The 13803-nt window shown below is 52.9% G+C and overlaps 4 protein-coding genes across 4 annotated transcripts; 3 read left to right on the top strand and 1 right to left on the bottom strand.

The window, feature by feature from the left end:
• Positions 1–186: 186 nt before the first annotated feature.
• On the top strand, positions 187–3838 carry NUU61_002548 (C-24(28) sterol reductase; the record flags this gene model as incomplete). Its single annotated transcript, XM_056653130.1, has 10 exons — positions 187–224; positions 343–1383; positions 1442–1773; positions 1842–2119; positions 2574–2667; positions 2772–2855; positions 2946–3097; positions 3162–3413; positions 3508–3619; positions 3684–3838. The coding sequence occupies 10 exons, from the start codon at positions 187–189 to the stop codon at positions 3836–3838; spliced, it is 2538 nt and encodes an 845-aa protein (XP_056514197.1).
• Positions 3839–4535: 697 nt separating this feature from the next.
• On the top strand, positions 4536–5842 carry NUU61_002547 (chitin synthase export chaperone; the record flags this gene model as incomplete). Its single annotated transcript, XM_056653129.1, has 7 exons — positions 4536–4565; positions 4615–4692; positions 4746–4839; positions 4920–5007; positions 5078–5171; positions 5228–5564; positions 5631–5842. The coding sequence occupies 7 exons, from the start codon at positions 4536–4538 to the stop codon at positions 5840–5842; spliced, it is 933 nt and encodes a 310-aa protein (XP_056514196.1).
• Positions 5843–7747: 1905 nt separating this feature from the next.
• Positions 7748–8298, bottom strand: NUU61_002546 (uncharacterized protein; the record flags this gene model as incomplete). The annotated part of the gene is made up of 2 exons (XM_056653128.1): positions 7748–8222; positions 8282–8298. 2 exons carry the CDS (start codon positions 8296–8298, stop codon positions 7748–7750), a joined length of 492 nt encoding a protein of 163 aa, XP_056514195.1.
• Positions 8299–8734: 436 nt separating this feature from the next.
• On the top strand, positions 8735–13287 carry NUU61_002545 (uncharacterized protein; the record flags this gene model as incomplete). Its single annotated transcript, XM_056653127.1, has 4 exons — positions 8735–9273; positions 9321–12807; positions 12867–13055; positions 13129–13287. The coding sequence occupies 4 exons, from the start codon at positions 8735–8737 to the stop codon at positions 13285–13287; spliced, it is 4374 nt and encodes a 1457-aa protein (XP_056514194.1).
• Between the last annotated feature and the right edge of the window lie 516 nt (positions 13288–13803).

Genomic DNA, 13803 nt, shown 5'->3' with positions numbered 1-13803 from the left:
TTTTTGATTTGTTTTTTGATTTTTTTTTGCCGGGGCCGCATATTTGATGTGGGCGGAGTGGTACCCGCCAGGTACAGGTGTAAACATATCCTTGTTTTTTTTCCACCCCAACCTCCTCTCGCTCTCACCTCCCTCTCTCGTCTTCCCATCCTTTTTGGTGGGCCCTCATTTTCCGAATTGGTGATCATGACCCTGACGCGCTCCCAAACGGGGAAAACCCCCAAGTAAGTGGCTCCTGATTCCCAATTGCGCCCCAATTCGTGTCGGCTATATCTTCGCTCGAATCCCTGTGGAAGCTGGTTTTTCTCCCCATTAACTGGTTATTTTCCTTCTGTGATCTAGAAAAATGGATCGACCAGGCTTCATTGAGACTCCAGGTCGTCGCGCCACTCGCAACAGCTCTCACTTCGAGGCCAGCGAGAACGACGCGTCCGACTCTCCGAGCCAAAACAGATCCAAGTCGGCTACTCGTCGTCGCACCTCTGCCAAGGTCAAAACCGAAGAGGAGGAGACTCCGATCAAGGTCGAGACCAATGGAAAAACCGCCACCCCCAAGTCGAAGACTCAGTCCAAGTCCCGCATCGTGGACGGCTGGGAGGAGGGACTTGACCCCAAGATCGACTACAGCGGTCACTTTGAGTTTGGAGGCTCTCTGGGTGTCTTGTCCATGATGATTGGGTTCCCCTTGCTCATGTACTACATGTGGATTGGGGCCACCTACTACAATGGCAAGTTCCCTCGCCCCGCTGAGGGCCAGAGCATGCCCGACTTTGTCGCGCACCTGGGTCATCTGGTCTACACGGGCGCGTTCCCCTCGCTGAAGGCGTGGGCGATCTACTGGGTGTTCTTTCTCTTTGAGGGAGCCTGCTATGTGCTTCTTCCTGGGGTGTCGGTTTCCGGGCGCCCGTTGCCGCACCTCGGAGGCAAGCAATTGCCGTACTACTGCTCTGCCGTGTGGTCGTTCTACACTAGCATCGCGTTGGCCCTTGCGCTGCACGCCACTGGTCTCTTTAAGCTGTACACCATCATTGACGAGTTTGGTCCTCTGCTGAGCGTTGCCATCCTGTCGGGATACTTGGTTTCATTCGCGGCCTACTTCTCGGCTCTGGCCCGTGGCGCTCAGCACCGTTTGACCGGCTACCCGATCTACGACTTTTTCATGGGTGCGGAGCTGAACCCGCGTATGTTCAACATCCTTGATTTCAAAATGTTCTTCGAGGTTCGCCTTCCCTGGTATATTCTGCTGTTCCTTTCCATGGGTGCGGCAGCCCGTCAGTATGAGGTCTACGGCTATGTGTCCGGCGAGGTCATGTTCCTGGTGATGGCGCATTTCCTTTACGCCAATGCTTGCTCTAAGGGCGAAGAATGCATTGTGTCTACCTGGTGAGAACCACCCAAGACTCTGACTGAGCGGCTCGAACTGACATTTCCATTTCATCAGGGATATGTACTACGAGAAGTGGGGCTTCATGCTGATCTTCTGGAACTTGGCTGGAGTGCCTCTGAGTTACTGCCATTGCACGATCTACTTGGCCAACCATGACCCGGCCACCTACCAGTGGAACCGTTTCTTCCTCGCCTTCCTCTACATCGGGTATCTGTTCGTCTACTGGGTTTGGGACACGACCAACAGCCAGAAAAACCGTTTCCGTCAGCAGGAGCGTGGCACCCTGGTTAACCGCAAGACCTTCCCGCAGCTCCCGTGGCAGACGGTGCAGAACCCCAATACCATCACGGGCCCCGATGGTTCCAAGATTCTCGTCGATGGATGGTGTAAGTGTCCTTTCTTTGCGGCGATTCTCGTGTACACTCCGGGTTGTAGATTTTAATAGACTGCGCAGATGGCAAGGCTCGCAAGATCCACTACACGTGCGATCTCTACTTTGCCCTCAACTGGGGCCTGATCACCGGGTTTGAAAGCCCATTCCCCTGGTTCTACCCGCTCTTCTTTGCCTGTATGATCAGCCACCGCGCCCTGCGTGACATCCAGCGGTGCCGAACCAAGTACGGCGAGGCCTGGGTTGAGTATGAGAAGCAGGTGCCCTACCTGTTTATTCCCGTGAGTGACGGGTCTCTTGATCATATCTCTTCTGTATTCCCTGTACTAACACATCTCGCAGTATGTCTTCTAATAGCAGCCTGATCCCAGCGCCATTCCTCATAACTGTCAACCCTGTACAGCGGCTCCGAGGGTCCTCTTTTCCTCCCGGCAGCCGACTAAAATGTGTTTTCTACCTGGGATTTTTACTTTTGACACAGGCCGAGATACCTTCTTATAATGCTTGCCATGGCTCTGGTGTTCCGGGACGTCTCTACACACATCTTGGGGTGCCCATTATTTTTTGTTCCATGTATATTATTCAATGAAACCTTCGAGCCCGGAACTGTTCATGGTAGCTTTCATCGCCTGTTCAACCTCCAAGACTATACTTCGGCATGTTCAGGATGTTTACCCCAGTCCCCTTTGTCAGCGTCCACATGACCCCGCGTCTTATCGATAGACACAGTTCCTCTCGTAGTTGCTCTCGCACAATTGTCCAACGTGCCATTGACTCTTGATTCCGCGACATAAGAGAGATCACTTGTCGAAATTGACACCAGAAATCATGCTGATCCAGGAATCCCACCATGATGTCCCCACCACGGCCGATGGCCAGGGGACGATGCGTATGTATAACTCCCCCAAAATAGACCAGGGGATCGATACCATTCAACGGAATTTTAGTGCGATATGACGGGCAATTGCGCATACAGACTGACTCCTTGACCAGGCATCTATGTTTTTCACCCCACAATCCCGGGGTATCCTAAGGCTCGGTTCCCGGGTGTCGCCATCTTCAGCGAGATCTACCAAGGTGCGGGGGAAATGAATCGACAACACTTTCCACGCTTTTCTTTTTCTCGTCGCTGCAAGTCCAATCCATGTCACTGATGATTGTGCGCAGTAACCGGCCCCGTGGCACGTTTCGCCCGCCAGATCGCCGGCCAGGGCTACATCTGCGCCGCCCCCTCGAGCTACCATGAGTTCACCGGCCCAGAGCCTCTGCAGTACAATGCAGAGGACACGGACAAAGGCAACGCGTGGAAGATTGGCAAGGTCTGCGTGGCTGCCGAGACTTTGCATTACGTCTCTGGGGGTGGGGAGGCTAACCTTCTTTTAGAAACTGGCCGCCTACGACGAAGACGCAAGCCTTTGCGTTGATTATCTACTCTCACTTTCCACCTGCAATGGCCGGGTTGGCGCCACCGGCATGTGTCTTGGTGGCCATCTGGCGTACCGTTGTGCCTTGGATAGCCGGGTCAAGGCGGCTGTGTGCTACTTCGCCACGGATATCCACAGCAAGACCCTGGCCCATGGCAAGAACGATGATAGTTTGGCGAGGGCGGGAGACATCAAGGGCGAGCTGTTGATGGTATGTCTCTGTTCTTTGTGCCTTCGGATATTTATGATCATCATCTCTTTCCATTCTTTTTCTTCCTGTCAAATCTAGGTGCTGACTTTCCCAGATATTTGGCAAGAACGACACCCACGTCCCTCCCGAGGGACGCGATCTCATCCGCAAAACCCTGCATGACAAGGGCGTCTTGTTTGGTTTCTATGAAGTTGCTTGGGCACAACGTGCGTGCCTTCATCCCGTGGACCGGGATCCCGGGAGCGGAGATTGCTGACCGTTTCTATCTAGATGCGTTTATCCGGGATGAGCTCAGCAAGGGACGATACGACCCGGCCATCAGCAAGGTGTGTTTCGAGATGCTGCTGGAATTGTTTGGGCGCACGCTGAAGCTGGATCTCGGGGACCATGACGGTCAAAAGTTGGTGGTTGAAGATGTCTGCTAAGTATAAAATCCATTCTAAAAAGTAGCCAAGCCTGGAGAAACATCGCCTAGCAACCATCATAATAATGCTTGACACGATAAAAATCCCCCATGCAGTGCCGCAAGGGAGAGAGAGAGGCTGGGCCGATACTTCAACACTGGGCCAGGGATGCCTGCGGGTGCCCGGAGAAAATCCAATAATTGCGCTATTCTTAGCCACCGCCACCCATGGGACTGGGGGGTCTGGTTCCTGGGCCTTTCTGGGTTTAATCAATTACAACGTAAAGAACGGAAACAGGAGAAAGAGAAAGAACAAAAGAGAAGAGAAGAAAAAGAAAAAGAAAAAAAAAGTAAGATCCGACTAGTCGACCAAATCCTCCCAACCCGAATTTTCAGGCGAACGCTTCCCACTAGCGTCGGCGACCTCCCAATTCGTGTAAGCCGTCTCACACACTTTCTCTCCTCTCTTCTTCTCTTTGTTCGCGACTTCCGCTCTTTCTTTTCTTTTCCCACTGCCTTTCTCGCTGTCAACCTCCAAACACCGCATCTGGTCTTCCCTCCCCACCCACACCCTCAGATCCGCCGCCGAGCGATCGAGAGCCGGTCCTCAGCGCGGGTCAGGGGACTCCTCCCACGAATCCCGGTCTCCCCCAAAGTATCGCCAGCACTGTTATTCGCGCCTTTAAGTGTTGTCCGCCCGTGGATTGTCTTGATTCGCCATGGGTTCGACTCAATTCGGGAATTTCCACGTGAGTTCAAAGTGATCATCCATACCTGAATACCACGCTCGTCCAATAGGCAGACACTGACCACACGCCCTTGGGTGGGTATGACAGGACTTCTGTCGCGACTCGACATTACCCGTCTGCAATGTTCGTGAGACCTCTCCTGGCGCGTGTGTGGACGTCAACTGACCCGGTTTCTAACAGCTTTTCGCCGTCAACCAGCCTCCCAACAAGGCTTTTGATGGATGTGTGCTCACCGGGATTGACCTGAGCGGGGGTCGGAACCTCAGCAATTTAGGTATGGGGACACCGATTTCGAGACAATCGAAGAGGACACACAAAAGGGTTCCCGGGCGACAGTCGGCTGATACGCGACAGGCTCAATTTTGCTGGCATTCATCGCGATCGTGGTCTCGGCGGTTTTGATTTGGAGGTCGGACAAGAAGCACGCCGCCGTCGGGCGTCGGTACGCGTCCCCCCTCTGAGAGATTTGAGATGAATACCACGGAAATTTACTGACGCGACGGCTTTGATAGGGAGATGCAATTGTTCCTGGCGGGGTTTATCGTAATAGAGATCTGCGAGATTTTCACCGTGGGTGGTATCCCACTCGATGATTCCGTTCGAAAGGTGAGCCAGAATATTCTTCGGGTCAACCTCGTTTCCCGGCTGACGGAGTGCTCTAGGGCTTTTCGGCGGTACATGTTGCCGCAATCACCGCGACGTGTTGGATTCTTTTCTTAAATGCGCTGGTGGGCTTCCAACTTCTCGATGATGGCACACCAGCCTCGCTTGGCTTGATCGCCGCATCTGCCGTGGTCCTGTTCATCGGTACGGGGTACATTGCCCTGGACACTGCATTTGATTGGACCGGCCATTTCCAGCCCAGCGTGACGGGCAGCGACAACCGTAATATCGGTCTCTACGTGCTGTACCAGCTCTTCCCGCTGATTTGCCTCGTCTTGTTCTACTCCTTCGAGGCCGTTCTGGTGCTTCGGGTGCTGGGCGAGTTCCGGCCTATGAGTATGTGTGCCCTCGAGGTTGATAGGTTCATTTTTCTTTTGCACAAGACACTAATTTTGTTCACAGTGTACCTTTCGGGTGCTGCAGTGCTGTTTGCCATCGGTCAGATCTTTACCTATGTAATCAGCACTCACCTGTGCCAGGCCTCGGGCGGAAAGATCAACGGTGCCCTGTTCGAAACTCTGTTCACCCTTCTGGCGGTTGTTGGTCTCTGGACCTTCTGGAGCAGTATCACCGAAGATGACTGGCCGCTGCCTGTGGGAGGTGGATACAACTAATTTTATTTCTATTGTTTCTGTTTGATTTATGGTTTCGCCTCGGCTTCTTGCGCGCTGATCTTTTTTTTACATACATACCAACTCCGGTCCTCACGATGAACAGGACTTTTGACGTTGTGATACCACACCGTTCTGAGTTATGTCTCACGATTCACCTTTGATCTTTCTCGATTTGCCTCGACGGTTGCCATGTCCTGTTCTCTCTAATTTCTTCCACCCCGTTTATCGGTCAGATAAACCTCCGGGGAGGCTGCGAACTACCAGGTTTGTCATGTGGTCAGTGGCCTCCCCGCTGGCATATTTCGCGTTCATTTCAATTGTCAGATACCTCTCTGCTGTGTACTTAGTTATAATCCATGTCAAATAATCGACTTCACCAATCTCGAGACACCTCACCTCGCCGGTCTCTTCGCACAGCCGCCACAATTCACGGTGTGCAGCCTGAGTGACCACAGCCTTCACGTAGGATTGTTATATCTACTTGCACTCTGTTCACTTTCTCTCTCCTCGACATGTTGTATCTGATCCCACCTTCCCCCAGCACACAGATCTAAGGACAAGGACGGGTGCCCAATGCGACCCGGTGTGACCTTGTTCTATCTTAATTCGCCTCGTTTTGCTAGCTATCCGTCTGGCATGAGTATGACATTGACCTGGAGAGTTAATTGCTCACACAGGGAGAGAGATGTGGTTTGTATCCCTTTCCATGAGAAAAAAACAAAGGCAAAAGATGAATATAAATCACCCTCGAGCTGGATATAAATAACCTGCCGGGCCAACTAAGCTCGTTCGATCTAGCCCACGACTCCAAAACATATACACCGAGACGAAACCGACTTTCATGCTAAATACTTCTCCACACTACCAACATGCGCTTCAACATCGCTACCCTCATCCTCTCTTCGGGTCTGGTCTCGGCCGTGGTCACGCCGAATATGTCTGAGAACAGAAACCAGACTTCTTGTATTCCACCCTTCTTCTATACTCATCCACCTTACTCCACCTACTCTTCATTTCCTTCCAATGTATAAAAAAAGATATAATCTGTGGTATTGAGTATGCTGATTCAACCGGCTCTATCTATCTAGTCCTGGAACAAAACAGAGCCCTCGTCGAGACTCTTCCACCTACCTGCAACCTCGGCTCTTGTATCAACTTGGCCGGCCAGATCAGTTGCACTCTGTCTGCTGTTGCCAGTGGAGATCCCACTGCTCTGCAGAAGTGTCTTTCTAATGGGTTGACTCAGGTTCGTTCTTTTCTTTTCTTTTTCTCCCCTTTGTATCAATGCTATATGTTAATAGGTCAATCATGATCAGATCTGTACTTGTACTGCTTGCATTCCCTTGTTAGCTAATGTCTTGAGTGCACTGGGGATTTGCGCTGCAACCTAACCTGTCGAAGGAAAGGTTTGTTAAGGGCTATCAGGGTATCCAGTGGCTTGGCCAGAGCGGCTATGTTGCTCAAGGGTCTATAGGTGGACATTGATGACGATCATGCTTCTCCAAAAGTTCGGGAAATTTGCTGGAAATACCCAGCAGCACTCTCTTTTTCAAGGCTATGGCATTTATGAAGATATTCCAATCTGAAGCCTTCTTGAATGCGTGATATGCAGACATCTAGTACCTCCAAGGTCGGAATCATGGCCTATCGTAGCATCATTCATCTTGCAGTTGTCTAAATCAATCAATCAATATGTACAGTGCCTGCCCATGAGTGTTTAGTGACTACCAATCTCCCCGATGGACCTCAAGAAACTACCCAAATCCATAATACGCTAACCTTTGCCCAAGATGGCTGCATGACCCGCCCAGAATATGACATGACAAGATGTAATAAGAGAAAAGTCCTTCAAAAAGTCCCACAAAAACCAGCCCTGCTCAACGAAACAATTTTTGGGGAGTCCCTTTATAATTGGACCTTAACATCTACACAGGGTAGAGTCCATTCACGTCGTCCAAGAAGACTCCGCAACCACTCCAAACCCATCCCTGTCCACTCTTCCGCTTGTGACTCCGGTCCTTCTGGGGCTAATTGTCGCTGAGCACCCTCCAGCATAGCACCCGCCAACGCCTTGGTAGTTGAGTTGACTGTCTCGAAAACAAAGTCTGCTAGACTGTCGTTGGGAGCCATCGCAACAGATGTGCCGTTGCCTGAGATGGGTCCAGGGGAATCACCAGACCCTGAGCTATAGCGTGGAGCAAACCAGTTGCCACGAAGATCGAAGATGCAGCGATCTGACCAGTGACATGAGGAAACAAAGAGGATGAGGAGTAGCGCAGAGCAGTAGATGCACGGGCGGTGGATGACGTAGGTCAGAGCGACGAAGGAGATGATGAATAGAGGAGATGCGTTGGTTGGAATAAAGAGAAGAGGTAGCCAGCTGTAGAATGATTCGAGTGATTAGTTTGGGATCTGGGTCTTGCACTTGGACAAACTCACCTGCGAAGACAGAACATGGTGGATATGCTTCTAGGGTAATTGCGCCCCTTGAGTGAAGTACAAACAGAGAAAGAAAAGAGACAACAAACGTTCGAGGGCACCCAAAGGTGTGTAGGATGGGAGGATGTGTAGATTGCCAAGATGCGAGGAAGCTGTGGATGACGGTGGCCAACGGCGTATTGTCAGGTATTGTATGGGCCACACCAGCCACGCTCCATTTTGCTTCTGCTTCTCCAACCTCATCTTCTCTTCCTCTCACTTTCTTCTTCCTACCCTTTTTCTCCGTCAACTCTCGTTTCCAATTCTACAGCTCTTCATCCATTCATTTACTGCATCTGCCAACTTTAGTGGTCCCTCCCTTTGCTTTTCTCTCCCTCTCGAAAGAGAGCTCCCGAGAGCTTTGCATAAGTTTGGAATCGTGCGGAGGTCGCCTCGGATAGGCGCACGACAGAAATGTCTACCCCCAATGATCTCCAGGCTCTCTTGGCCAGTATCCGGCCCCGTCCATCCCCGTCCAATTCTTCGGGTCCCGACAATCTCCAGCCTCGTCAGCCGCACTACCAACCGGGTTTGTTCCCGCCGCATCCTCAGCAGCCATACGACGGCCAGAGCTTGCCCCATCCCCAGCTGCATGGCTACCATAATCCCTCGGTCTCGACAATTCAGAGTCCTTCCCCGGTGAACACCCCTCCCCACCATGGTTCTGATATCCTGAGTCCCAACATCCCCACCCCTCGTGGCGACTGGCCCCAGCAGCCGCAGTCCAACAACCCTGACCGTGCTACCGATCTGTTGAATCTCCTCAGATTCAGCCAGGGCTCAGCTGCTCCCTCCCATGCCCCGGCCCCAACTCCGACCGCAGGCCTTGAACAGCTTCGGTCTCCGCTGGGCTCGGAAGCTGCCACGTCGCATGGACGAAACATTTCTGCGTCAAACTTGGTTTCCTCGTTGTTTGGTCAACCGGCGCCTGCTGCTCCCCGGCGGCGCCGCCGGTTGGCCCGGGAGAAGGGTTCCAAGCTAGCCAGCCTGGCGGCCCGAGCGAAAACACGCAAGAGATGCTGCTTCGTCTGCTCAATCGCTCCCAGCCAGGACCCGCTGTGGTGGAAACACCAGCTCTGGTTGCAACTGGCCAAACTTCTCGAGCGACTGTCGATAAGTCCCAGGATAATGGAGCGGACGAGGCGCCTTTGGAAGTTCTGGAGAAGGGTTCTGAGGAACCTGCGAAACTGGAAACGGTCGCACCCTCTACTTCCAAGGACTCCATGTTCACTTATGTCAACCCTTTCGATCAGTTGGCGGCCATCTCTCCACGCAACAAGTCCCCACAATCCAAGTCGGGGAGTGCAAGCCCGGCTGTGGAATTGACCAAGAAGCAGAAAGTGAATGTTTCGGCGAATTTGGAACAGACACCAACTCCTGCACCGGCGGAAACCCAACAGCGGAGCAAGTCTCCAATTCTCGAGGATGGTCAGAGAGACGCCGTCAATCAAGTTGTCGGTCGTCTCGTGAATGAGATTGGGCGTTCTCTCAGCGAGAGTGAATCCAAATCCACGGCGGACGCGAAAGCGGCCGCTCCTACCGCCGAGGAATCCTCCGAAGCGGTACTCTCGTCCATCGCCAGTCATTCGCGAGATACGGCTGCCGAGGCCCAAGAGGTGGCCGCCCCAAACCAGCCCAAGGAGCCTTTCAAGGAGGAGGTGGTGGATGCCACTGCGGCTGTTCCCGCTCAAAGCGGCGCTGTTCATGCCGAAGCCCTTGTTGATAGCTGGGAGAGTGCTGAAGACAGTGCTGAAAAAGAGGAAGAACGGATTGTCTCGGTCCAGAATTTCCCCCTGAGACCGTTCATTTCCATTGCCGTGAAGCCCCAAACCGGAAAGTTTCTGGCATTCCGCGACGATGGAGTTATGGATATTGCTCGTTTGAAGAAAGAGTTTGATCAATTGGACCGCTCTTTGACTGCCGCAACTTCCGAATACATCGTTTACGCTCTTGCGAAAGTGGGAGGAATCCGAATCATTCGGCAGGATGACGGAAGTGACCGGCAGGTCTTCCGCTCTACTCGTGATCGCGTGTTCAATGTCACCCTGTGTACGTCGTCCTCCACAAGCGGCGCCTCGGAGGTGCAAGCGATCCTTGGCATTGGCATCAGTGGTGCGGTATACTGGGCTCTGATTTCCCGCCCCGAAAAGGACCTGTTTGATACGGACGCCCTGGAGAGTGAGACTTTGATCTTCCCGCCTTTCCCGGCCTCAGATGAGAATACCTCTGGCGGCCAGCTGAAAACGCGAGCCAAACGGAGCGCTCGTCACCCTGAGTTATTTGCGATTGGCCGCGGTAAAAACATATACGTGGTTTCCCCCCAGGCGGCCATGAGCCCCAGCTTTGGTGTCTCCGTCTCTCAACGCACAGTCAACACGGAGAAGTTCTTCAAGGAGCGGGCCCTGAAGATCTCGACTGGCAAGGCCGGCAAGGATTTCGCTTTCAGTGACGATGACACCGTCATTGCCTCGCTGGATAAGACCGGCCGACTGCGCTTCTGGGACATCCGCGATGTGCTGGATGACCCGAGCTTTATCGAAGGTCCCGCTCCCAGTGAGGTTCGGATTCCCTTGAACACGTTTGTCACCGGCTCTCCAACGGAGAAATCCTGGCCCACCTCAGTGCTTTTCCTGGATAAGCTTCGCGCTTATTCGAAATCCATGGCGCTCCGCTATGTTCTGGTTGGGTTGAAGCAAAACCACACCTTGCAGCTCTGGGATATTGGGCTGGGTAAGGCTGTGCAGGAGCTGAAGTTCCCTCACGAGAACGAGTCGGATGCGATTTGCAGTGTCGCGTATCATCCCGCTTCAGGGATCATCGTGGTCGGACACCCTACGCGCAATTCGATTTACTTTGTTCACCTGTCTGCGCCGAAGTACAACCTGCCACAGATGTCCCAGGCGGCATTCATCAGGGCCGCCAGCGAGAAGGACAGCAATCTGCCCAAACCTGAATCGACCGCATGTTTGAGTGGGATCCGTGAAATCTCGCTTGGCTCCAAGGGCGAGTTGCGCAGCCTGGAACTCTTGCCTATCAATAAGTCGGCAACTGAGAAGCGCGGATCGGAGGACACTGCTCTGTTTGAGCTATATGTGATGCACTCACGTGGGGTGACGTGCCTGAATATAAACAAGGAAGACCTGGGTTGGACCCCCGAGAACAAGGTCATCCGTCCCGTGGATGCGCTGGGTGCGGGCTTCATTGAAATCAACGAACTCCAGTCCTTCCCGAGCTATGTCACCGATGATCCATCAGTCAATGGTGATGCGGCTTCTATCCCATCCCGCGCAACGATCAAAGAGCCTGTGAAGAAGGCAGACATTGGTGATTCGGGTGCTGTTCCTTCGCGCAACACCTCGCCAATCAAACCGTCCAAGAAGAAGGGTGATGAGTCCGTCGAAGCCGTCTCCACTTCCAACGGATCTGAGAAGCCTGAGAAGAAGAAGAAAAAGAAGGCTGCCGCGGAGGCTGCGGCGAAGGTCAAGGAGCCTACCGCCACCACGGGCGTTGAGCCTCTTTCTACCCCTGCTACCCAAGCCAAGGAGCAGCCGGAGAACGAAACTCTTGCTTCATCTGCAGCTGCAATGAGTGCGACTCATGCAACGGGCCATGCACTGTCTGCTGGGCTCATCCCTGGGCCGCCTGGTGCCGGCATCTCGAATGAAGCTTTGAACAAACACCTCGAGTCGCTGCAAAACAGTGTCTCTGGCGAGTTCAACAAGAGCCTTGGCCGAGAAATTGAGGCATTGTATCGCCGCTTCGATGAGGATCGTCGCAACTGGGACGCCGCCTCGGCTGCGAAACAGGACCAGGTGCTTCGCCTGGTATCCAGTACTCTATCAGACAATGTTGAGAAGAACTTGGCCCGCATTGTCTCAAGCAGCATCCAAACCGATGTGGTTCCGGCCATCACTGATGCCACCTCGAGCACGGTCAACAAGCAGCTTGGAAGCGTCCTCGACGACGAACTGCGTCAGTCTCTTCCCAAGGCGGTCACCCACGCTTTGCAACATCCGGCGGTCATGAAGGCCGTGTCGGATTCGGTGGCTCAGAAACTTGCTCCTCGCATTGAGATCGAACTGTCCAAAACCGTGCAGAGCTCCATCGCCCCCATGATCGAGAACCTGACACGCAGCACCAAGAAGGTCGAGGCAGATCTGGAGCAGAAGTTCCAGGCGCAGATCAAGCATTACGAGGCGCAGCGTCAAAGCAACAACGCGAAAATCGAAGAAATGTCAGCTCTCCTACGGGGTCTGTCGAATACTGTCTCTTCGCTGGCTGCAAACCAGGGCCGCCAGAGTGAAAGCTCCATTCCCCAGCGTCCCTCGGCTGGACGGCCGAGTGAGACCACTGCACGCGTCCCACAGGCGCCAGCGCCTCAGACTGCCCCAGCAACACCTCCTGTGTCGAGGACCGCGGAGGAAGCCGAATTGGCCGACATTGCTCGAACGATCAATGCTGGTCAGTTCGAAGAGGGTACGATTAAGGTTCGTATCGGTCCTCTATCGTTAATGTTTCTTGAGTACTGACTTGGATTTTTCTTTAGTGGCTTCAATCGAACCAACAGGCCGACCTGTTCGACAACTTCTTCGTTCGCGTTTCTCCGAACTACCTAGCCCGACTCTCTGCAATCCTCACGCTCTCTGTGGGAGTGGCTGTTACCTCCAGCCTACAGACGAACATCATCCAGCGTCTTGGCTGGCTCGACGTGGTGCTGCATAATGTGGATGCCCGGGTATGTTACAATCATCATCAATAATGGTCTCTGAAGTTTCTGTTTGAGAGTTACTCATATTGTGATTTCTTAGGATTCCGACCTCCGCGAAGTCGCTCCTCGGATCATGGAAGTTCTGACCCAGCGCCTGAACACCCTGTACATGACGGTTGCCGAGCGCAACCCGCACGACCCCATTCTTCGCTTGATCGCGCCCCTGTCTCGTCGAGCCCGGGAGCTGCACGGTTTCTAGGGTGTTTTTTCTTTCCCAAATGGAAGTTTGTCACGAGCTAAGCATAAACGCACACCAAAGGAGCCATCATTCTGGCTCATGACACGACGTGTAACGATATTGGTTTCATGACAATTGAGGAATGGAGAAAATCGAGGAACGCATCGGATGGGGATGGAGGGGAGTGGTCGAGATTGACTTGTCAGACCGGAAGCCCCTCCATTTCTTTTCTTTTTCTTTCTAGATGGATAATTAATAGCTTTCGGGCGTTGGATGTTGATGGACTATTTGGACATTGATCTACTCGGATTCCTCCCAAGGCCGTCGAGGTCTAATGCTGGCTGTATCTGTTCTGCACTTCGGGTATTTATCTTCGATGTTTGTCGTGAACACATCGCATTATTTGTAAATTGATGGGGCTTGTTGAGGCCCTAACTTTGTCGAATCTATACTGTTCTGGGAATTGTAATAGAGAGTGTCGGGAAATTCTATAATAATATTTCTTCTCTATTTCCAAGGTCACTTGGCTCGCTAGAG

This window comes from Penicillium alfredii (assembly GCF_028826965.1).
Source record: "Penicillium alfredii strain IBT 34128 chromosome Unknown utg000004l_segment0_segment0, whole genome shotgun sequence".
In the NCBI taxonomy this organism is placed as follows: domain Eukaryota; kingdom Fungi; phylum Ascomycota; class Eurotiomycetes; order Eurotiales; family Aspergillaceae; genus Penicillium; species Penicillium alfredii.
This window is presented reverse-complemented; position numbering and strand designations above follow the sequence as displayed.